The sequence below is a fragment of the Symsagittifera roscoffensis genome, chromosome 1 (assembly GCF_963678635.1).
Source record: "Symsagittifera roscoffensis chromosome 1, txSymRosc1.1, whole genome shotgun sequence".
In the NCBI taxonomy this organism is placed as follows: Eukaryota; Metazoa; Xenacoelomorpha; order Acoela; family Convolutidae; genus Symsagittifera; species Symsagittifera roscoffensis.
In genome coordinates, this window is record NC_087062.1 from 67,739,896 (window position 1) to 67,764,863 (window position 24,968).

Genomic DNA, 24,968 nt, shown 5'->3' on the forward strand with positions numbered 1-24,968 from the left:
TTCAAAACTGAACCTCAAATGCGGGGGTGGAAAAGAGCCGCTAAAATAAATCGGATGGACCCGCAAACCTGTGTTTGAGAAAGTTGTTCAGTACCTATTTGAAAAGTCGAAGGAAACTATTAAAGTTGGAAAAAACTGCCTGCTCGTGGGTCAATATGTTAGTTTTCAGAAGTCGAAGGCGGCGAAACAGATGCTGAAAATAACGAAGAAGGAAATGCGGATGGAACAGATGGTGCCAACAACACTTCAGGTCAACCTCCCGCAGGGGGCACAGAGCCGAAAGAGGACGAAGCCGACGAGGAGGACGATGGCGCCGGAGGGGGCAAGAAGAAAAAGGGCAAGAGCAAAAAGGGAGCAGCCGAAAAGGCAAAGAAGAGCATTGATGGCGGGGATGTTGGGAAGCAGAAGGTACAGGTTAAAGTTCAAGGAGAAGGTGAAGAGGGAGGCAGTGGTTCTCCCCGAGAAGGTGGCGAAGAGGGTGGTGAGAATGGCGAGGATGGCGTGGACGGGGAGACAAAGAAAAAGAAGACCATAATGGTTAGTGCTTAGTTGCACCTTAAAAACTGTCTAAAGAATTCTTTTTGTCTTTTCCATCTTGTTGAATCGTCAGGAAATTACAGTTACAAAAGAAATTTAAAAATTTTGATTGCGAAGGGTAATTTCAAGCTCCGTGAATTTCAATTTTTTCTGAAAATTTCTTGGAGCAAAATATTCAGTTTTTTTTTTTCAGGAAACACGGACTCGCAAAGTAGAGTATACTACTCTGTATATGTGCGCAGAAGGGACTGAATTTCCAGAGGACATAGCTGAACGCAAGTGCATTGTGTTCACTCGCAATGGCAAGGGCATGATAGAACTTCCGGTGAGTAATGTAATGTCAGTAGTAATTTTTGTTTGTGCAAATCGCTTAGAAGATCTATCAGATGCTGTTAAGCCTGTCTGATGATAGTTGATTTCTAATTCTCCACAATCTAGACTGCATTTTCTGTTGGTTCAGTGAAGCTATTTTTACTACTCGTTTTTTGCTTGGTAACACTATAGAAACCAAAGTTGATCAAGCTATGGTAGACCTGAAGCTAGAGGAGTATAATTTGATTTGTTTCAGCTGAAATATACGCATATTTTCAGTAGAAGTTTGCGTGTTTTTGTGACTGTTTCATAAGTATGACATCGTTGTTTTGTAGCAGTGACATATTTTTGCTGGTTAATCTGGTAGCTGTTTTATACTCCATATCCAATCAGGGATTCAGCGTGAAGGAATTGATTGTCTCAATTGACTGGTGATTGTTTGTTAGGTGAGCAATGAGAAGAGAGATGTGCACAGACATATGGCCGGGCACTTTGAGTACTTTACCATGCATGGACCCTCATTGGACACACTGAATGACATGCTCCAGATGGTATGATTAGCCGAAATTTTTTTAATTGTTCTTAAGAATTTTAAGACGAGCAGCCTGGTGTACATCACGTGATCATGCATTTAAAAGATACTTCAATGTACTGTTGTTCAATAATAACCGGCAATTACCAATTCTGGAATTCAACTTCAATTTTTACTATTTTTGTACAATTGTGCCAAGTTTTGCTATTAATTTTCTTTAAAACCGATCTATAAATCTATTTTTTTTTGAGTTATTTACTGAACAGTTAAAAAATGAAAAGTCCTCAAGGTGCTTGAAAAACTTGTTGATGAACAATTTTCATTAATAGTACACTTTTTTGCAGATCTACGAGCCCCTGATGCAGCACTATGCACAACGAACAGGCGAGATGCCACCTCAGTCGGCCGAAGGGGAAGACGAGGAGGATATGGACGAAGAGACGAAGCAAGCCCGACTCCTAGAGGCCAGGAACCGAGTACTGCTTCGAGACGACTTCGCTATGCACTTGTCAAAATTTCGAAAGTCTATTACCCGAACTATGCACCAACTTGAAGGGGAAGTCAGATTAGAAATCCCACAGCTGAATGTCAACGCCGACAACATAAACGAAAAAGTCATGAACAAACAAGTAGTGAAACAGATTGAAGAAGTTGTGAAGGATTGGCAACTGCAGATAAGCAGCGCATTGGACGCCTTGAAAGCCAAGCAACCTGTAGGCGACGGACCTTTGGCTGAAATTGATTTTTGGCGCGAGAAGAATGCCAGCTTGAGCGCTTTGATCGAACAAGTGAAGCTTCCAGACGTTGGAGTTTTTCTACTGTTGTTGAAAAACGCCGAGAGTCCAGTTTCACAAGAATTTGAAACTGTTAAACAGGATTTAACGGCTGAGCATACAGAAGCTAAAGACAACGTTCGCTTCTTGTCAACGTTAGAGCGACATTTCAAGAATTTGTCACAAGGCAGCAATTTCGCAGTCGTTTTGGATACAATTCCTTCAATGATGAACGCTCTCAGGATGGTCTGGATCATTTCTAGGCACTACAATAAGGATGACAGAATGGTTCCTTTGATGAAGCGCATTGCTTGGGAACTTGCAAACCGAGTAGCTGTTGTGATAGTTATTAACGAGATCTTCGACCGAAAACCTCCTGAAGTCCAAGAGATGGCAAGCGAGGCCATCAAAACCCTTGAACTTTGGAATGCTTCGTATCTGGAGGTCAGGAGCCGAATTGAGCAGTCGGGACGCGATGCTCGCTGGGAGTTTCCGAAGAATGAATTGTTTGGGAAGACGAACTACATGGCCGAAATCTGTAAGGATCTCTCGGAAGTAGCTCAGGTGCTGCAGGAATTCTACAACTTCTTCGGACCCGAGTTGACTGCTGTCACTGGTGACTCGAAGAAGATTGATGATGTTCTTGTTCGGGTTCGCGGTCTTGTGAAGCCTATGCAAGAGGTCGGACAATTTTTTAATGTGAATTATAATTCAAAATTTTACTGCCATGCAGGAGTGTTAGCAGCAAATCTGTCAATATATTTGCGTTGAATCGATTCAATTCACTATAGAAGTTTTCACTAAACGTTTTTCTGCTGATTTGTTTCATGTAATATATAATGGAGCGGACACTGAATTTTTTTGAAGGGGTGGGCGTTAGTTTGTCGTTAGTGATTTGCCAAGATATCAAAGACTAAATAAACAAATCACGAGGATTTTTTTGTACCGTAAAAAACTTTTAGGGCAACACAAATTTTATGGAAGGTTTTGGACAAAAATAGCCAAAAACGTTATTTGGGGACAATTTATCACAAGTTTTGTACCAAAAAATTGGCCTTTTGGGTCATGATTAACTTATTTATAAATGTTTAGTAATTTAGAAAACAAGACCAAAACGAAAAAAACTTTGTTTTATGCACAAAGAAGAATTGTTATTACTTGTTTCTAGATATCTTTCGACGTGTTCAACCCCCAGACGAGACCTCAGTGGGCGCAAGTGATGGAGAAATTCAGAGGAGAGGTGAAACAGATCGAAACTGAAGCTAAACAGTTCATCGATGACTCATTTGCCAAGCTGCGTTCGGCTGAAGGAGCATTCGACATGTTGCTCAATTTTAAACATATCAAGTCCAGGAAAGTCATAAATGACCAGCTTATGCAGAAGTTCAACGACATTCTCATCGCATACATGAAAGAGGTCATTCTGCTTTAGCTTGCAGTTTAATTTTGTTCATTAAATGTTCGAAGGGTGGTGGTAAAATTTGGGCTCAATTAGCTCCATATAGTAAATTAAGCTATTCAGTCTCTACGCCAAGAAGTTTAGCACCAAAACTTGAGAAAAAATTGGTAGAAATTGGGCTCATTGTCTCTTTTTCAGCGAAACTTCGGCTCATTCGACACGTTTTCTTGATTATTTGGCACTTTCGACAGACCCCATTAACAAAATAGACAAGTGGTGACCAATTTTGATACGAGAAAATCAATTTTGACCCTTTGGTTTTGATAGAGAAAAATTGGCTCGGGGTTCTTGGTGCTGTGAAGTTCAAACGATTCTTCCCGTGCTGAGTTTCTTTATGATTTCACGGCTCTTTTTCCTTTTCCCCCACCTGAAATTTTTAACTAGTTGAGTTACTGTTCATATTGTTCGATCGTTATGAAAATTGACGTGCGGACTAATTAAGCTGTGCCAAACATATTTGGTCTTCATAATTAACCTTGTAAAACCACTCGTTACACCATAAAATTGATGGTCGTGTGAGGTGGGGAGGGGGGGGGGGGGAAAAGTGCCGATTACACTAAATACTTTTACACAAAAATCAATTCGGACAATCTAAGAAAAAGATATTAGTCGATATTGAATTGCTTACGGTTGCTGAGCTTTTCTAACGGTCCACAATTCTTCTCGGCTTTTAGGAGTTTGATCACGTGATATTCATACAAGTTTTCGGTGTTGCACACTAGGTGGAGACGATGGACAAGATGTTCCAGGAACAGAAGAGTGATCCTCCGGTGAACAAATGTCAGCCCCCCGTAGCAGGTGCGATTGCCTGGGAGAGGAGTCTGTTCCACCGCATCAAACACACCATCATCCGATTCCAGACTGAACACGACATGATGAACACTGAAATGGGAAAACAGGTGTGTGGTCATTTTTCGCTCATTTTGAAATTGAGTTTTGAATTCCGTTCAATTGAAATTGAAACATGTTGAATTTAAATTTCAATTATCATAAACATAAAATGATAATAAAAATTTTATTGCAGCCATCTGAAAAACAAAATTAATGCAATATCAATTGGCGTTTTGAAAATGCCACGAAAATGGCTAGCTTCTTGCTTGACGTCTTCTTAGAAACTGTTTATGTAAGGATTCATTATTAAGGGTTTGGGAAATCAAATTGTAGGAAAAGATATTTTAAAAACTGATTTATGTTCCAGGCTCGTGAGAAGTACCTGGCAGTGGCGAGACAGATGAAAGAGTACGAAGACAAGAAGAGTAAAGAGTGGGTGGAACAAGTGGAGCAGCACCTGCCATCTTTTCTCAAAAGGAACCTGCTCAAGATGCCACTCCTCGAAGCACACGCTCTCAAGGCGCCTGGTCATAACAACACCACGATGACCCATACCCTTAATAGGACCCAATTGGGCGCGGGCGCTGGTGATGCGATGCTGGAACAAACGAGCGATGGTAACCTCTAAAGCTCATTTTCTCATACCCTGCTTAGAGACGGTCTTTTTTTGTTGAAAATTGATTTTTTTTCGCGAGATCCAAAAAACTATGGAATACTTTCTGCAGCTATGCTTGTTTCTATTCTGCGCATAATTTTTGGTTATTGGAGAATAAAACTATTTTCATTTAATTTTAACGAAAAGATCGACTGTGGTTACGTCATTGCCTTTTCTCATTTTTTGTTATCACCGTCTTCAGTTTTACCTCTTCAATTATTGCAAGACGATCGGATTGCTCTGACCTACGTAGGAAGTTTTTTTTTCGTTGATAGAAGACAGACACAAAGTGCAGTATGTGGTGGACTTTGCGGACGAGCTGGGGGAGATGATAGCGGAGACGAAGTACATGGAGAGTCTGGGGTTCCAGGTGCCGGAGATAGGGCGCAACGTGGCCCTGCAGGAAGAGAAGTACATCAAGTACGTGGACAAACTCAACAACATGCTCAAGAGATACCACGCCGCGGTGTCCTCTCTCAATGACGCAGAGGTAACCACTTGTGTAGAAAGCTACTGTGAGTCATATAGGGAACTAATATGAACAATTAGCTTGCCTCAATTTAAGTTGGAATGATTTTGAGACGCTGACAAAAATTCAAAAAACTCGCGCATACATTAGTCCAAGATCATCAAAATACAAGTCAAAGGACACCTTCTGAACCTAAAGTTTTGTGCTCTGGTACGAGTAGTGTCGTTTTTCGACTCATTCAATTGTCGCCTTGTAAAAATGAAAAGTGACATTCCTTTTCAGCGAGGGCACTTGAAGTGTCGGCTAGAAAACAATTGCATTAAGTTCTAAAAGAAGCAGCATCTGTTCCAAAAAGATATTATCAATTATCAATCACCCACAACGAACTAAATTAAGCTTTAGCATATGCAAATTTTGGACCCTGTAAATCAAAAGGTTAAAACATTTGTGTAGCGAACTCCCCTTCACCTTTTGCGATTGTGGAGGGGGGATAGCAATACGATCCGTTCCGAACGGTAAACACAGTTCGACCTTCTGTTTGATTCTGTACACGCTCTATTAATAAAAGTGCTTTACATGGGGAGCTTTATATTCCAATTACCACAAAGAATTCAACTTCACATCATGCAAAAAAAACTGATTGGTTCCTTACCATGAGTAGACTTTTTTTTGTCAATTCTAGACTCAACTGTTGTCTGAACATCTGAAGGAGCTAAAGAGAATCCTGAAGCCAGGAGTGGTGCGTCTCAACTGGAACTCCCTCGGTATTAGTGACTTCATCCAGAAATGCACCTCCCAAATTGGCAAGTTCGAGTCACTCGTCAACCAGATTCAGAAGAACTCCAGTGATGTAGAGTCCAGACTGCACATCATAGAGGCAGCAAACCTATTCAAAGTTCCCCCTCCTGGATTTCAAGGACAGCTTCCTTTTGTTAAGGTTACTTGCGTTTCACTAACTAATTCACAAAATTTTCTGTACTGAATGATTGTTATTGCGAAAAAAAGCAAAAACCTCTGTTTCGCTTGCATCTTAACATAACAGTAAAAAATGAATGGCGCTATTTCGTATGTTAATATGAGTTCAAGAGATTAAATCATTCTTTTGTGATTGTTTTTTGGTTTGTTCGCTGTGTAAATGCCCTCTTAAAAATTGAGTGTTATGTTTAATTTTACGAATAATGTTGAAAGTTCGATTCAAATCTAGGATTTCTTCGACCACATTGAGAATGAGCGCTCGAAGGACGTGGAGGTACTGGTTCGCAAGTACAGAGCCATTGGTCCCCTGCTGACTAAAATGGAGGGTCTGGTTGTTCACACCAATACGGGTAAAGCACCCCGACTGCAGGCCTACTATGCCTATTGGGAACGCAAAGTGTTCAACGCTGTAACCAAAATGGTCGTCAACAATCTCAGGAAGTTCACTAAACATGTGATGGGAAATAGTCCCCTTTTCCAGGTGAGGAGTTATCATTGCGTTATTGCGATAGTTGAAGTATTTTTTTGATTTCAAATGGTATCCATAAAATAGTTTCTCGCATTGTAATTGTACCTTTGATGTACGTTAGTTGGGAGCTCTTGATAAACTGTGTTCGAAACTTTTGAAAACATAAAAAATTATTAAGAAAAAAAAAAGGGAGCGGTGGTGAAGTGGTTACGTCTCCGCCTCTCAATCGAAAGGTCGGATGTTCGAGGCCCACCATGATCCGTGCTTGTTGCTTGAGGGTGAGGCAACATTACCCAGCCCAGAAAAATAACCAAAAAAAAATTGCATATAGTTCTTAAACAGCGGGCGCAACAGCGGTTCGCCGTGATGAGCTGTACAGCTCTTGTGTTGGTCCTATCCCCCGTGGATAAATGATTCTTGAGAAGAAAGATAGTTTTTTCTATAATGGGTTTAGTACAAGACGGCCGAAGGTCAGTGCAAAAAAAATTGAAAAAGATTCCACTGTCGAAATTTCCAAAAAAAGGTTCACAAGACAACGCTTTAAAAACTGAGCCACTAACAAGAGAAAGCGAGAAAACATGTGTAATTACTTTGGCATCAGTCAAAACTTCTGCTAGTAAACAGTGATTAACATCGTTGTCTCCCCCCTTTTTGTTCCGAATCGCAAGCAACCCCATAGTCAAATCAATTATAAAAATGAGAAGATAAAATATTCCTGAAACGGTTCACTTCCGGCAATCTGAAACAGTTTTTTGTTTTCGGCTTTCTTGTACTTCAGCATTCTTGGACGCCCCCTTTGATTCGATCAGGTGAAAAATACTAAAAATACTTAGCAATTTGTGACCTACATGTCAAATATTGTCAGGGGTACATTTTAGTACAAGTGCGCGTGATTTGCAGTCAAGACGGTGAATTGTGACGGCATACCGTCTCAATCAAAAAAAAACGAAATTTTTTGTGCAGCAGTTTTCGAGCTACTGTATTATGATTGTGTTTTACAGGAATTGGGCTGGTTTGAGTCAAAAACTGGACATCATAAAAGTTGCTTAAAAGTACACCAGAAATCCATTAGTATATTAATTATCTCGATGATTTTCGAACCCAATATCAATTTAGAGAAACTGACTATTTGATGATCTTGTCTTTTTCCCGTAAATAACTTTGTTCACAGGATTGGATCTCCAGTGTCAAGATCTCTATGTCCAACCAAGTTGTACATTTGACAGTTATAGTTAATCAGGCGCTGAAGTAATAGTCGGTCTACATCTTTAAAAATTTTCAGATATATTTTGATTTTTTTGTCGACTTTTTTTGATTTCTTCCGAATTTTTGTCGGCTTGCTTACCGGGTGTTTTATTTCTATAACTTTTTGAAATATGTTTCAGGTAGTTTTTTCTTTTTTTTCCAGTGGTTAAATTTAGTTCATGGTCGCCTGGTTTTCATGTACGCCAAAATTTTTTGTCAGAAAAGAAAAGTTTTTTGAAATTTCGGAAAGGAAAATAAACTGCTTTAAGTTTCATTTGGTTTTGGTTCAGTCGTTGTTCTTCATTTGTGTGGCTTCAAATCTGAAGCCTATGATCTAATGTCAGGATTCAAATCTGAAGCCTATGATCTAATGTCAGGATTGGCCATAATATTACAATCCATGAAGTCACGAAGGGAGGCAAAAAACTTTTCCTCGTAGTTTTTGGCCGCATCTTTGCTTTTCAACTAGTGAGTTTTTAGTCGTGTCTCCAAACAGCATTTTTAAATTGGAAAAAAAATTGCTTCAAATTTTTTAGTTTTTTGGCTGCTTGTTTTCTGATGGTGTTTAGATCTATAATTGCGTGGAATTAGTTTTAGTTTTAAATTGTTTGCTGTGTTTTAGGATAGCAATTTTCGTTGAATAGGTTCAAGTTGATGTCATAGCGGATTAGTTTAACGTCTAAATTTTTTCGGAAAAAAACTTTAATTTCCAGATTTTTTTTGCAATTTTGGCTTGAATATTTTTCTTACGAAGTGTGTGGCGAGTGTAGCACGTGATTTGGGAGTGTTTTTTTTCTGGCTGAAGTTTGTAAAGCTAAATGCATTCTCGTGTTTTTTAGTCTCTTTTTTTTTATCCTTTTTTGTTGTGATACTGCTCTCATAACGTTGCACATCAACTTCACATTCGATAAGTTTGTTGCAATGGGAATATTTTTATAAGCTTAGAGAGTTTAATTTACTTTTCTACAAGTTCTTTTTTATGGAAATGGATTTAAATTTTTGCATTCATGTTTTTTTTTGCTTTTTTTTTTCTTCAATTTTTCGTTTTTTTTAAATAATTTATAGCAAATAATGGATAGGGGTTTTTCTTATGCACAATTGCTCCTGCGGGATATGCAAGTTGGTTGGTGGCAAAATTTTAAGAAAAGTGTTTCGGCAAATTTAGTAGCTTTTGGATCTCGATGATTCGACCTACATTTTTTTCTTATCGGTTCCATCTATTGGTTTTGAGAAAAAAATGAATGGAGGTAATGCATCTCAAATCCTCCCTATGTTTTTGGTAATTGAATTTTTTCAACAGTTGCAAAAAAATTTCTTCATTTTTGCTGTAGCCTTCGATTTTTTCACTTTCCGTTTGAGACAGATTATCTTTTGATTATCCGCTTTTCATTTTGTATTGCAAGTGGTGCAAAGGTCAGCTTCGCATTTGTGTAAAAAATTTGAGCAGCTTTTTCTTCCTTCAAAGTTTACAGAAAAATTCGTTAATCCGAACAGCCAAATTCGTTTCAAACAGCTACTTTTCTGGGTGAAAACGATGTTGATGGCTTTTCAAATTGTTGAAGATATTTAAAAGTTTTCCAGTTAGCGCATTTAAATAAAGAATTCATCCAGCTGACCGCGTAAGTTCCATTTCGCTCTTATACAATGAGCTTTGTTCTCTAATAATCAGATTCTGTAAATTAAATTGGGATTCGAATAGGGTTCGAGTTTTTAGCTATTATGATTAGGAGTTTCTCTCTCAAAGCAGCGCCCAATTTGTGTAAAACTCAATCAAAGTATTGGTGCTAAAAACTGCTGAAAGAAAATTTTTGTTGTATAACTACTCAAGTTTCTGATTGATTTAGTTTTTTAAATGGTTGATAAATCATAGGTGGACGCTACTCTTGTGTTGCCTGAGCTGGTTCTCAGTCCTACCCAAAATGAAGCAATCAAACAAGTACAAAACAACATGCGTGACTGCCTCGACGTCGCGAAACAATTCGTCAGGTAAGACAAAAAACTAATTATTTTCTTAAGTATTAACCCTTTTTAACAAAAAATGGCCTGTCTTTTGGGGCGGATTTAAGGGTTCCGCCACCTTCTCCCTCAGGGATTCGACCCCCTCACCAACCAAAAGTTCCCCGTTTGGTATTATTTTATGTCATTCCTATTCGGCCGTCCAACCCTAAAATTTTTCTAAAGGCCCCTGGGCACCAAAAAATTTGAACTTTGACGGGGAGCGCGCGCCAAAAAAACGCAATTTTTGGTCAGCATTTTCCTAAAAGTGCCCATAAACGGCTGTTTTTTCTTCAAAAAATTGCCTCCGGCGAAAATTTGTTTGTCCAAATAACGCCCTAAAATGTTCTGGGAGCGCTCGGAAAATCAATTTGTTCGACCTAAAACAAGTTTAACTTAAAATTTTCTCCAAAGTCTGCTCTCCCACTCGAAAAAATCTTAGATCCGCCCCTTTCTAGTTAGGTTTATTAGGACACTCGCAAACGTTTCCAGCGATTTTTAGTCTTTTGCAAAATAATTCCCAAAATAATTACACCTGCGAGAGCAAGTGTCTTGTACTCGGGAAGTAGAATTTTTTCCGTAAACAACTTTTCTTACAAGAAATTGCACTTGCTTTCTTATTCAACCTTAACAATTTCCACCTTCCTTCCCATTTGACATGGATTAACGTTGTTGACTTTGCACCCTAAGGTTTCGGGTTCGAGTCCCGGCAGGGCCTTGATTTTTCAGTATGTATCTTATTGTCAGACTTTAATTGGTCTGCTCAAGTTTTTTTCGTCACCAATTTTTTATGTGCTGTAAGCATGTATCAAGGTGGTTGCGAAAGTTGCATGTTGTAGTTTGGGGGAGGGGACTTGAAACTTCTGAAAAGTTTTCTAAAAGATCAATTTATTATTGGTAATTTCTAATTCAAATGTCGAGCCCAGGTATTTTTTTTATGGAATTGATTTTTGAGTCATTTTTCACTATTTGCAAATTTTTTCACTATTTGCAAATTTGTTGTTGTTTCAAAAACTACTTTTCCGATTTTCACCAAACGGGTATCCTTGGAAAAGTCGCCATGCGCCTTCATAAACCCCTAGTCTTTATCTATTTCACCTCACTGTGTACAGCCTTCGAAAAAGTCTGTGGGGGATTATTTCACCCATGTTTTTTGAATACTTAGTTTTCTCATAAACCACCCTCACAAATCTCAGATATTAGATTCAATGGATAAAAAAGATAGGGGCAAGCTCCCTGCATGATCGGCTATGCCCAAAATTAAACTAGAAGAGCGCTCGGAATCATTTAAAAAAAATTGCAAGTCTAAATTTTTTACGCTTTGGAATGATTCAAGTTTTTTTGTTTTCCTTATTTTTTACAATTGCTCTGCCCAATGTGTGTCTGCTCTGCCCAATGTGTGTCTCCTCAGCAATTTTCAGCCTTGCTACCACTCTGTCAGTTTTGTTCCACTTGGCACATTTTTCATAAAAGGAACTTTATTTAAGACTAAACCAAGACAAAGACATTTTTGGTAGATTAATTTAAAGAGAAATTCGAGTACTAAGTTTGTGTTGTATCGCAAGTGGTGCGGAGCGTTGCTTGGCTTCTGGGTAAAAATTGTTTTACGTTATTGTTTGCATGAGTTGTTTGGACTTACTTTTTTCTGAAATAGGGTAGTTTTTGGCGTTCATTGTTAGCCTGATTCGCAAGTAATATGAAGCTCTGCTTCATCTTTAAGTATAAAGTTTGACCCAAAATTTACTTTCTGTATTTGAAGCCATAAGGCATTGAGGTTATTTTTGGGTTTAGAAACATTTCTGGCTCTGATACGTAATAATAGTCGAATACTTGGTGCTGATATGTATTTAGTTATCTTTCAGTACGCCCTCTTAAGTTATCTTTTACATGCGTCCGCCATTAAAAAGCTTTCACGAGTTCTACATGTTCTGAGATAAATTTCATTTACTATTGTTTTCAAGATTTTAACTTTTAATTAACATGAATAGAAAATTTTTACATGAACATTTAGAAACTTTTTCAATGTAAGGTCTAAAAAAAGTTTTGTTTTAGATGGATGCGTGGATCGTGTCTCGAGTGCCCCCCTCAAAACGTGGAAGGGGAGGATGAGCCTGTGATTATCTCCTTCTACAATGACGTGGCCTTCAACCCCGAGATCATGGAGATGGCGAATGAGGTGCAGAGTTGCTTCCAGAAGATATTCTCATCTGCCCAGAAATACCTCACGCCTTGGAAGAAGTACAAGCTGCTATACAAAGGAGACAGAGTGAGTTATTCTGCAAACTTACATTCAATATGCTGTACTGGTATATGGAACTGCTACTAAAACCGAATTAGTGAGAATTGAAAAACAACTAAAACTGATACTTCGGAATTGCTTCTATTTGCAAAAAAACAGACAGTCTCCGAAAACTAAAAGACAAATTTAAGTTTTGTTACGTCTGGGAGTTGCATATTTATGAATTGTTGAAGTTATTGTCTAAATACGTAAGGAGGCACCACCCATACTTTCTCATTCTTGACGCATTTAACAAATGACAATCGTAATTTCACGTTACGAAACACAGAAAAAATGACGAGTCACAACAAGAAAAAATTCAAAAATGACGTTTATTCAATAATTAATCTTTTCCATGCATTAGACAAAAAATTAATTGAAAACTTATTGAATTGTTAAAACGGTCAACCAAATTCAATTATGCACATACGGGATCTATAAGTTTTTTGGTAGTCGGAAAATTCAATAGTGTCCTTTGTTGTTGCTCATGAAGACACCACTCGATAGGCAGCTAACTGGCCTTTTTGGCGTTCTTCCAAGATACGTTTTTCATTGTTATGAATTATGTAAATAATAATCGAGTCGTCGCCCTTCTTGAAAACGAATTTATTGTTTCGACTTTCGGAGAAAATGGCGGAATAATTGTGCTCAGGGTGTTTTACTTTACCCACACTAATTTCGACTTTTTCACTAGCCGTTTTGAGAGATGTTTTAAAATCAGTCAAAAAAGTATTGTTGCCCTGAGCTCAAATTAAAACAGATATTTCACCTGTGATTATTTTTTGTAAAGTTGTGGGGGTTTAAAGATTGCTAATTTTGGACAATTAACGCAATATATTTCGCGCTATTAACGCGTAAGCGGAGATTTAATCAGTTATAGAAATATTCCAAATTGGTTGAAGGCTATTGGTCATAATTGATACGTTAATAGGAGCGAAATTGATCACTTCATATTTAATATGGCGTGTGGGGGATGATAAAAAAAATCTCAACATTTTTTTAATTTTTTTTTTCATTTTTTTTAGTTCATCAATTTTTGTAGGCAAACGCTGCTCCATCAACCTAAAAAAGTAGTCGGAACATTCAAGGCTTCGCCTTGATATGAGCAGTGTTGTTGTTCATTCATAACAATTTTGATATACAACTAAAACAGGGCATTCAGCTAATAAATATGGTTGAAAGTTTCAAAGCTACTTCCTTAATAAATGAGTCTGAAAGTTTCATAGCTACTTCCTAAATCAGAGGCTGGTCTAGGCTTTTGAGTGGAAGAGATCATTTTAGAAGAATCAATAAGAATTATAAAATGTTCTGATGTTCATTTTTCCTACTATTCTTGTAGAGTGAGAAGGAACTATGCCGTAGAAAGGATATATTTTCAAACAATTTTAGTTGCCTCAAAGAAAGCTCGTAGAGGCTCAAATGTGACATCACATTGAAGCCCGTTGAACTTGTTGAAAAGAAACCTGAAAAAATCTGTTTCTTAAAAAAATGACCGAATATTTACAATTTTCGTAATTTGTTTTAGCAATCGCAGCTGGAGCGTCTGCAGTCCAAGAAGCTGACCACTCTGATGTTTGACGAGAACCTGCAAAAGTACGTCAATCTGGACAAGGAAATAGACTCCAAGATCAAGTTCAAGTTCATCCACAGTCTCAAGTTGAACCTGGAACCCCTCGTGTTTGCCCTGCAGGACTACGCCAAGAGTTGGATCAATGACCTGGGGGGTCTGCTGCATGAACAGTGCAAGACGCAGATGGATGAATTGAAGGCAGATTTGGATGTGAGACTACATTTTGCTTACCGTCGGTTGATGCTTAAACTAGACATAAAACATCGCTGCCATTACTCGATATTAAACGAAGTACGGCTCCCAGAATTTTATTTAGAACCCCAAAACCAAATTAACTTTTTTTTTGGTTCTATTGGATTGAATTTGATCTATAAAGGAATCACTTAGGAAATTTATTGAATTGTTTATGCTTTGCAGCAACTGGACATGGACCTCAAGAAGTCTCCAAATGAGCTTGAGGATTTGAAATTTGTTTTGGCCACTATCGGCAAGATCAAAGACATCTCACTGGATGTAGAGATGAAGATCGGCGACATCCAAGAGGCGTACAGGACCCTGGACATGTATAAGATAGAAGTGCCCCAGGATGAAATGATTTTGCAGAGAAGCATCAGAGACCAATGGGAGGAACTGCAGATGGAGGGAAAAAGAATCGATGCCAGGTTAGTTTCTGAACGTTTGCCATGATTATTGTCTCAAGTTTTGCTTTTTGTTGCGAAGTTGAAAATTCTTTGCATGTATTTGCTTTCATTAATTAGAAGTGTTATACCGGTAAAATGAATGGCGTCTGAAACGAGTTTCTTCTTTCAGAAACTTAATTGCTTTACTTTGGATGCTTTAGCTTTAAGTACGAAGTGAGTTTCTAGTTGGAAACTACAGTTGCTTTGAGAAAAAATAATAAGAACTTATCAGGTTTTAGACCTGCAGTCATTTTTTAAAACTCATTTTCACTTTTTCAGACTGGTTCCGACGAAGAGGAAGTTCACGCAGATCACCCAGCAGGACATTGAGAAGTTCGGACAGAAGCTGGCAGACTTTCAGCAGAGGTTCCAGCTAGAGGGACCCGGCGCCGTCGGAAACGACCTGGACAAAGGTAGCATAAGTATTTTGCTCAATATCTCCGAGGGAGTCACGAAATATGTATGCTCGATGTGGTGTATTATTTCGTCAGAGCAGTTTCGGCAATAGATGCAGTAGTTCATTTGAAAATATCAGCCCCCCTCTCTCTTTCGCGCGATGAGGATGAATCATCTCAATAATTGGTCCTCAAACTGATTGGTTCTCAAACTTCAGATCGGTCCTCAAGATATTACGGAAAGAATCAACCAGTAGAGCTCAATGTTGTGCTTTATTCTAACAACATTTGGGTCAACTTTACACTTATTACAAACTGCAGCTCTTCGGAGACTCAATTCCTCTCGTTGCATTTAAATCTTCAATATTACCTCTCGTTTGCAAATTCGTATTATATGAATTCGTATGATATTCGAGCAAGTATTATTCAAATTTCCCTAACCAAACCACACGTTAAAAACTGTTCAATAGATCGGACCGAAAAATTATAGAACAAAGGCAATTACATTGACCCGTGCTGTAAATAGAATCCCGTGGTTGCTCACTTTAAAAAGTTATTTACTGTTTATTTTAGGTCTGCAACTTCTTGGAACTTATCAGAAAGAGTTGGAAGAGTTCGACGCGGAGCGACAGGAGCTGGCGAATGCGGAGAAGTTGTTTGATCTGCCCATCACCGCCTACCCTCAAATGCTGGAAGTGCAGAAACAGGTAAGCAACTTGTTTGACAATTTGGGGCAGTTAACCTGCGTTTTGATGCAGTTTGAAAGTCGAATTGAATCGTCTTATTTAAAGTTTTAACTACACTCTTAAAGCTTTTCAAGAGTCGATGAACGTAGTGATGACTCATATAAAGGTCTTGGTGATTTTTTTGTGTTTTCTTTTTCGGAAAAAGTCTTAAAATGCTTCAATAACTGCAGATGTGCATTCATACATATTTATGCATTTATGAATGCACTTAGGTATACATGCGCTTTTTGAGTTAAATTTGATTTCATCCGCTGAAATTTAGGTAAATTGCACTCTCCAAACGAACGTGGAAATGGCACGAAAATTGTGAACGATTTCTAGTTTCGAAAGTAAAATTTAAATTACAGATTTCCCAGCAGAAGAAAAAATTTACTTATTGATCCAGTTTTCTGAAATTGGGTTAGTTTCATCGAAAAAGTGTCAATCATGAACTGTTCTTTAAATCTTAAAATTCAATGAGGGCATTTTTTTTTCAAATTTGAAATTTGACTCTTCCAACTGTCTGTTGGTTGTGTAAATTTACAGTACAGTAGAGCCGTACTATTTTGTGTCATATAGTTTGATGAACTTTGAAGTTGAGGATCAGATCTGGTCAATCAAATTAAAAATAATGTACGGGAACAAAAACACCAGATGGCTAAACTATTAAAAAAATACCAAAATGTGTGTAACCTTTGTTCGAAAAATCGAGCAGGCTTATTTAGTTATTCATTTAAAAGAATTTTCCTCACATAATCATAGTTATGGGTTGAATGATTTATCATATTATAGCCCTATCAGCCTTGATTTAAACGATGTTAAAAAGTTATCAAAAAATGCACCAGCATCGAGAAAAACCGATTTGAAGTTTTTGAGTTGATCTAATTTCGAGCGAGTAAAGCGAGCGAGTAGGCTTATTATAGAAAAATGTCATGAAATTTGAGTTTAACTCCAGTAAAATTATTTTCCAAAGTATTTTCGGGCTATTTTGGGAATGAAAAACACCGTAATTTAAAAAAAGTATGGGCAAAAAAATATAGAAAACTTTTTATTTTTTTTGTCATTTTTCGACTAAAACCGTTTCCGGATTTGCTTTACTGTAATTGTCGAAGATGCCCAAATTCTATGTTTTTATGTCAAATCCTTTTATAACGCGACTTACAAAAACCATCGTTAATATTGAAAAAAAAAACATGAAAATGCTTTTTAGCTATCCTTGTATTAATTGATTATGACTGTTGTCAGATGAAAGGCATGCAGCAGATCTACCAGATCTTCAAGAACCAGAAGGTAGCGAGAGAGGAGTGGGCTCAGACTCTGTGGGTGAATCTGAACATTGAGCAGCTGCAGAAGGGCATCGAGGACTTCATCCGGGAGCTGAAGAGACTCCCGAGGGACGTGAAAGGGTTGGCAGTGGCGGCTACAGTCGAGGGAAAGATGAAAGAATTCAAGGACTCCATTCCACTGTTCGCCGACTTGAAGAACGAAGCCTTGAGAGAGAGGTACATAGTGATTGCATGTTTAAATGAGCTTCATCGGCCTCTTGTTTGACAGCCTGTTTCGTTGGATTGACCTACTGAATCAGTCAAGCAAATAAAATCAGCGGAGTGGTGGAACTTGGATTTTTATAGGGGGATTCAAATTATCGAAATTATATGCCTAGGGGTTTTTGAAGTTCGCTTGCCAAAATTCTAGATAAAGGCAATTTAGAACAGATTCCGATATTGGATTTGTTATTTTTAGACATTGGAAAGATTTGATGGACAAGACGGGCAAGAAGTTCGACATGAACCCGGACACTTTCACTCTTCAGAACCTGTTTGCGATGGAGCTGCACAACTACACGGAGACCATAGGAGACATTGTGGGCATGGCTATGAAGGAACTCAGCATCGAAAAGGTAACGCACAAAATGCAGTTTCGTGAAAAGTGTTTCCTTGATTTTCATATTTTTGTGGGCGACATTTTAGGCGACATTTTTTATCACATCAAAAACTGACTGTTCCTTTCAAGACATGTTCAATAAAAATTGTAAACAAATTCTAAACAGTTTGAATTAGTATTGGTGAAAATTGATTACTAAAAACGTGACTAAAAATGATGACTAACCAAGAAACTCGTTATAGTTTGATTTACTTTCCTACAAGCTCTTACCTAAAAAACGACATATGAATTCTTTCTGTAGGGTGTGAAAGAAGTTGTTGAGACGTGGGAGGGCATGAAGTTCACCATCATTAAGTACATGAAGGGAACAGTGGAAAGAGGGTCCATTTTGGGACCATGTGACGAGATCCTCCAGATTCTAGACGACAATGCTATGAATCTACAGAGCATGTCCGCTTCCAGGTTCATCGGCCCATTTCTAACACAGGTGGGCACTAGATTTGCTCAGATACGTGGCTGATTGTCATCAAATAAGTCGAAGCGCAGTATGAAAGAATGAATTCTTTGTTCATTCAAAGACACGGTAAATGCGGAAAATAGGCCTGTTGTGATTAGAGTTCTAAGAGTTAATGAGCGAAGTGAGCTCGTATTTAGGTCGTATTGTTTTTTGTTTCCAAAATTTGAAGAAAGTGACAGAATATTTGTGATCGGATTGGATTTCAGTTTAAAGCAAATAGTTTTTTGGTTTTGGCGGAAAGATGCAGTGCCTTGAGCTCAAAGTTAAATAATTTTTGAGAGTATTTTTCAGGATGTTATAGAGGTTTCAAAGTTGCCAATTGTAATCAAAACGAGGCAAATTGTTTCAGTATTTTACCAGCTACAATGCTTTGTATATGAACCCTAATAATCTGTATCTAAGTGCAAGCTACCCTGGGGATCACAGTGAACATAACCGAAGGAAAACACAAACAAGACTGCTTGTATATCAAGGCAAAGCCCGGAACATTCCGACGTCCGCTTAATTGGTATCAAATAGTTTTTGTGAAGAAAATATTTACATAAGCGCGAACTTAGTGTGTTACTATGAACCTTATTTTTTTTCTGACCTAACTCGCAAATAAAAGTGTTCATTAAAAATGTTCACTTATTTGGAAATTTCACTGTAGCATTGGAAATTGCATAGCATCTGTTCTCTACTTCAATGTGGATAGTTTTTAATCTTCTGTTTACTAATAAGCTTCCGTGGCTGATTGGTTAGTGTGAGTGAATCTTAATCTCGAGGGCGAAGGGTGGAATATCAGACGTGGCAGAATTTTTGCTAGTTCGAGGCTTATTTATACTTTTTTTGTACTTTATAAAGCTGTTTTTTTTTGTGTTCTTGCCAGTGTTTGCGTCTGTGTGAAAAAAAAACTTAAAATTTTGAACATAATCAAAAATCAAGTGTAAAAATTTGGGACAATACGACCGACTAGCTTGCCTCAATTCAATTTGGAACAGGGATAATTCGCCATGCATGAATAGTTCGCGTTAGCTTTTCAGCATCATAAATATAATCTTCGAACCGCCCATTAATTAGTCACCGGCCTGGCCATTTTGGCACTTTTCAAACCTCTAAAATTGTACAAAAAATAACCTTCAATGGGGTTATAAAAAAAGTTTTAAATTCTATTATTTTGATTGCCGAAATTTGAGCGAATCAAAAAGCCACCCCAAGCATAAATGTTCCGCACTTTCTTCGAAAGTCAAAAAGTTAAGACCGCTCGTGTATCCAGGACAAAGCCCTAAATATTCCGACTGCCCCTGAACTGGTCTCTAAACTATAAACTATAAAATTTGGACTGCGAAGATATATTAAAGTTGAAATATTAAGTGCTAAAATTCTAGTCGTATACGTAATTAGTATGAAAATTTAGTTTGCCTCAATACAATATGGAATAATTATGAGTGAGAACAATTATTATGGATAATTCACATGTATATATGTTTCATGGATAATTCGCGTATTATTTATTAAGTAATTAAATGCGCCGGCTCTAATCGCTCATAGGCTACTGCGGCTACTGCAAGCATAACCGCTTGGTAATCTTGAGGTTCCAGAAGCGCTCTCCACATTGTGAAATATCTTTGAATTTAAGAAAAAACCACCTCAAGCATATATATTTCTCACTTCTTCGAAATTCGAAAAAAAAAAGAAAATGAACTGCACGCTATCCAAAGTTAAGCCGAATTGAATTTTAAAAAATGACAAATTTGGCTGATTTTTGCAGTAAACGGTTAGTTTATCTAAATAATTTGATAGAAGTTGAAAAGTTGAAAAATTCGAGTTTTTTTCACGTTAAAAAACTGTTAATTAACATGCAGTTTGTGAACAAATATATTCTGCCGATATTTTAATTTTAGCATAATGTACTGGGCAAAATAGTTCGTCTTAGAAATCAAGTTTTTATAAGAAAGTGTTAATAATAAATTTATTATCATAGAATAATCTTGAAATTCAAAGCTCTTTAAGGTAATTTTTTTTCTATGAAACTTGAAAACTTAAACAAATCAAGTCAACTTTTTTTGTTGTTTTTTGCGTTCATCGGTTTTTTTCCAACTATCTGTTGGCTTTGTTTTGTCATACGTTTTGAAATAGCAAATTTTACTTTGAGCCTTGATCCTTCTAGGTGCAAAACTGGGAGAAGAGTTTATCTCACATTGGGGAAGTGATTGAGATATGGCTGGTGGTGCAGAGAAAGTGGATGTACCTCGAGGGCATCTTCATCGGGGGAGACATCCGCGCCCAACTCCCAGACGAGGCCAGGAAGTTCGACATCATCAATGGGAAATTCAAAGGGGTCAGTTAATAACAAATTCGGGCCGTGTTTTCTCAAGAAAGAGATTAAGTTTGAGCTAAATATTGTTCAATAAAGTTCAAGAGTTGCGATCTATTTGAATAATAACAAAACATCAAATTTATGCCACGAAATACAAAAAAAACCTTCTAAATGAATTATGTTTTTGATGGATTTTTTGCTTCCTTCTCGGGCGGAATATGAAAATGCAGTCTTTTGATTCGTTTGAGTTCAGTATCTTTACCAATCTTTCGTAGTCGTTTAGTGATACATTTATTCTTGATTCAGATCATGAGTGACACTGTTGCCAATCCTAAGATCAAAGACGCATGTCATGCCGACAATCGTCTGCAAGACCTGGAGATGCTGAGTGAAGGTCTGGAAAGGTGTCAGAAGTCTTTGAATGACTACTTGGACTCGAAGAGGAACGCTTTCCCGAGGTTCTTTTTCATATCGGACGACGAGTTGCTGTCTATTCTGGGAAGCAGCGATCCTAGCTGCGTGCAAGAGCATATGATCAAGGTTAAAGAATTCTTTTTTGCCCAGTTTTTCTTGTCACTTGTTTTGGTGAAAGTTACTCTAATTTGAGAAATCATTAAGATACTTAATTTTCTTCGAATTTGGAAGAATAAGTGGCCATTAAACAATTTATCAGCAAATTGTATGACTTTCTCTGATTAAGAGTCATGAACGTAGTGAATACTCTTATATAGGTCTTGGTGATTTTTTTGTCTTTTTTTCAGGAGAAAGTCTTAAATTTGCCACGATTTCAGCTTTGATTTCTTTTTAAGTTCAGTTCATTTCTATCAGGAACTTAGAGTTGCTTTTGTCAAAATTCTTTTATAAAATCTTTCATAAATAAAAGCCCCTGAAAAAGCCCTGATTGGTTGAAAACCATCACCACCATATTGCGGAGTTAACAAATATGTATTCTTTTGCTGTAGGAAAGAATTGTAATTTACCTTTCAGAGACCAGAACGTTTTGGACGAACCGAGAAATAGATTGAGATAAATAAGAATTTATCCTGAACAGCATAGCCTTAACACCTCGATAAAAGCAAGATTATCTTATTTATCCCATTTTTCGCCAGTAATTTAAATCGGGTTTCGCCTTGACGACTAATGAAATAGAAAACTTGATGATAGTAGTTTTTGAATCATCTCTTTTTTGATTAGATGTACGACAACGTCTCCAGCCTTCGTTTTGACACCGGCAACAACGGAGAGAATGTTGCGGGGGCGATGGTGTCGGCGGAGAAAGAAGTTATGGAGTTCCGATCTCCCATCCCCACCGAGGGAAGAGTAGAAGAGTGGATGACTGCTGTTCTCATTGAGATGAGGCGATCTAACCGACTCATCACGAAGGAGGCTGTGTACAAGTACTGTGAGGACAGGTCAAGGTATGATTTCACATGTTTCTCATGAAATTATTCTAGGCTCTTTTCCAGTTCCCCCCTCTGAATTTCAGTTTATGAAAGTCTATTTAAAATGACTTTTCATGTAAAAAATTGCTTTAAAACGTGTCAGCGTGTGCAAGTGAACAAATTTTTACATCATTTCTGGCATGCAAAACGCCGTGTGAGCAATTTTTGAACAACTTTTTTGGTAATTTTACGAGGGTGTTGGAAAACTGGAAAAAAGCTTTATTCTAGTACAATCCGGGATTTTTCGCTTCTGTTTTTTTTCTATTATTATTTTTTTCGAGTTCTATTCTTTCACGCGGTCCAATGCTCAGATTGAAAAATTGTAATCCATTTTTAGGGTGGAGTGGATGTTAATGTACCAAGGCATGGTAGTTCTGGCAACCAACCAGATCTGGTGGACATGGGAGGTGGAAGACGTTTTCCAGAAGGTCAAGAAAGGTCACAAACTAGCCCTGAAGCAGTACGCACAGAAACTCACCAAACAACTTGATGACTTGGTCGTGAAGGTCAGGTCGCCCCTGGATAGAAATGACCGAGCCAAATTCAACACAGTGCTGATTATCGAAGTGCACGCCAGAGATATTGTAGACAGTTTCGTTAGGGATAGGTGAGTTTAACTATTGGACTTAAAGAGACTCCCAAAGCAAAAAAATTCTCGAATCGAAATAAAATCATATACATTTTGAAATCTTGCATTTCCCCTCATCGAAAAAACATCGTTTCTTTGATTGAAATTCGCACATGACTAACACTTGGGTTGCTCATTAAAGGGTGCTTATTGGCTGCTGGGCATAGTAGAGATGATTGTTAAAAAGATTTGAAACTAAAACAGGCGAAAAACAGCTGAGCCAGCGTAGTGTTTTTTTTCTTTTTCTGGAAAATATTTCTCAGCCCTCAGCCACAAGGTTCATTCGGGTTTTAATTAGAATGGATAATTTCTCCACACATTATTCTAAAATTAACTTGGTGATTCACTACAATAGTAGGCACAATCGCAAAAAAACACATCGTCCTCAATGCTTTTAACGGCGCACTATGTAGTACAAAATGCGCGTGTACCAGTAGAACAACCTGGCGATCGTGAACAACTTTTGTTTTTTATTCAATGAAGACGAAGTTGGCTTCACAGAGACCTGTTGTTGTAGCCTATTGTGCTTAATTTGAAAATCAGTGAAAACAACTGCATTTCAGTATCATGGACGCGAAAGAGTTCAAGTGGGAGAGTCAGCTTCGGTTCTACTGGACGAAGGACGACGATGAATTATTCATCCAGCAGTGCACTGGCACCTTCGGGTATGGATACGAATACATGGGACTTAACGGACGACTGGTCATCACTCCTCTCACCGATCGAATCTACTTAACTCTAACTCAGGTAGGTTACAAGAATGCCACTACTTCTTCATCTGGTATTCTCATCCTTTAGTTGAGCTTCAGGGCTAAGTTTATTCCTCATTTTAGTCCATTTTTGGTCCTGAAAGAGGGGTGAGATCTTGAATTTGAAGAAACTGGAGCTGAGTAATACTTAATTTTGTTTTTTATTTACTCTGAGACGAATGATTTCAATCGTTTATAATTGATACCTATTTCTGCTCATATCTGCTTCAACTCAGCTCGGTTTAAAAATAAATCAGTATGTTACCAATTGGGGGGCTCATTCACTTTTTTTTTAAAGTAGGAAATAAAGGAATTAGCGTTTTGCAATAGAAAGTGTTTCATGTTTTAGGCTCTCAATATGTACCTCGGTGGAGCTCCGGCTGGTCCTGCGGGAACTGGAAAAACTGAGACAACTAAAGACTTGGCGAAAGCACTCGGCTTGCTTTGTGTCGTCACAAACTGCGGTGAGGGAATGGATTTCAAAGCAGTCGGGAAAATCTTCTCGGGTCTGGCGCAGTGCGGTGCTTGGGGATGTTTTGACGAGTTCAACCGGATTGAGGCGGCGGTGTTGTCGGTTATCTCAACCCAGATCAAAGTTATCCAGACTGCTCTGATCAACAAAGCGGCTCGATTCAATTTCGAGGGAACTGAGATTTCACTCGATCCAAGAATTGGTGTGTAACCCAATTTGTTTTAATACCCTATATTTTTATTTCTTTTAGCGATCTGAGTTATGATTGGTCCTATGTTTTAGATTAATTTTGCTTAAGAGTAATGAATGTAGTGAATACTCTTGTATAGTCTTGATGAGTTTTTGTGTTTTTTTTTAGGAAAAAGTCCTAAAATTTGTTCACGCCAATTTTGATTTTACGTGGTTTGACTTTTGGTTTCTTGTTCAGTTCACTTCATTTCCTGCGTTAGAAGGAAGTTAGAGTTCACTATCGAACAGCAAAAATTTAAAAGGCCCGGAAAACGTGATCGACTTTTAATTTCGAAATTTGAATTTAATTATCAGATTTACCAGCGAAATAAAATTTTTACCTATAGGTCCAGTTTTCTCAAATTGGGTTAATTTTACCAAAAAAAGCCTTAGTTATAAAATGTTTCTCTGCGTTCATTGACTCTCCAATTGCCTGTTGGCTATGTTTGTTTCTAGCAAGGGGGTAAAGCATCGTATCGACGATAAATATTTCGCGATAAATTGAACCCTCTCGATAGATTATCCGATAATCGCGATTATCGCAATCTCTTATATATCTTTATTAGTGGTCTTCCATCCAAGAAACCACACTGTATTGTTTACCACGATAAAAATTATATACAATTTTATGGTACCCCAATGCACATTATGGTACCCCAATGCAAGCTAGAGATCGTAGCATTATCTAATATCGCTGATCTTGGGATTATCTAATATCGCTGATCAGCACCCATATATCACAAAATATAGATTCGAATTTATCGAGTTTCCAGTCGATAGATAATCGCGATACTTGAAAGCTTGTCGATGGATATTTCGATATATTGTATCGCGATATATTGGATATGC

At 37.8% G+C, this 24,968-nt stretch overlaps 1 protein-coding gene across 1 annotated transcript in view; it reads left to right on the forward strand.

Annotated features, from left to right (window-relative positions):
* The window catches only part of LOC134848084 (dynein axonemal heavy chain 10-like), a 62,826-nt gene that overhangs the window by 1,838 nt on the left and 36,020 nt on the right, over window positions 1-24,968 (forward strand). Inside the window, exons 3-27 of the mRNA XM_063865428.1 lie at window positions 170-537; window positions 731-862; window positions 1,296-1,400; window positions 1,726-2,835; window positions 3,323-3,571; window positions 4,336-4,512; window positions 4,812-5,061; window positions 5,375-5,589; window positions 6,251-6,505; window positions 6,773-7,024; window positions 10,128-10,243; window positions 12,305-12,518; window positions 14,056-14,310; window positions 14,518-14,762; window positions 15,060-15,193; window positions 15,749-15,882; window positions 17,146-17,402; window positions 17,644-17,800; window positions 18,086-18,271; window positions 20,451-20,621; window positions 20,907-21,140; window positions 21,795-22,018; window positions 22,380-22,649; window positions 23,234-23,417; window positions 23,769-24,093. Of these exons, the coding sequence (XP_063721498.1) occupies window positions 170-537; window positions 731-862; window positions 1,296-1,400; window positions 1,726-2,835; window positions 3,323-3,571; window positions 4,336-4,512; window positions 4,812-5,061; window positions 5,375-5,589; window positions 6,251-6,505; window positions 6,773-7,024; window positions 10,128-10,243; window positions 12,305-12,518; window positions 14,056-14,310; window positions 14,518-14,762; window positions 15,060-15,193; window positions 15,749-15,882; window positions 17,146-17,402; window positions 17,644-17,800; window positions 18,086-18,271; window positions 20,451-20,621; window positions 20,907-21,140; window positions 21,795-22,018; window positions 22,380-22,649; window positions 23,234-23,417; window positions 23,769-24,093 (6,219 nt within the window). The remainder of the gene's footprint in view (window positions 1-169; window positions 538-730; window positions 863-1,295; window positions 1,401-1,725; window positions 2,836-3,322; window positions 3,572-4,335; window positions 4,513-4,811; window positions 5,062-5,374; window positions 5,590-6,250; window positions 6,506-6,772; window positions 7,025-10,127; window positions 10,244-12,304; window positions 12,519-14,055; window positions 14,311-14,517; window positions 14,763-15,059; window positions 15,194-15,748; window positions 15,883-17,145; window positions 17,403-17,643; window positions 17,801-18,085; window positions 18,272-20,450; window positions 20,622-20,906; window positions 21,141-21,794; window positions 22,019-22,379; window positions 22,650-23,233; window positions 23,418-23,768; window positions 24,094-24,968) is intronic.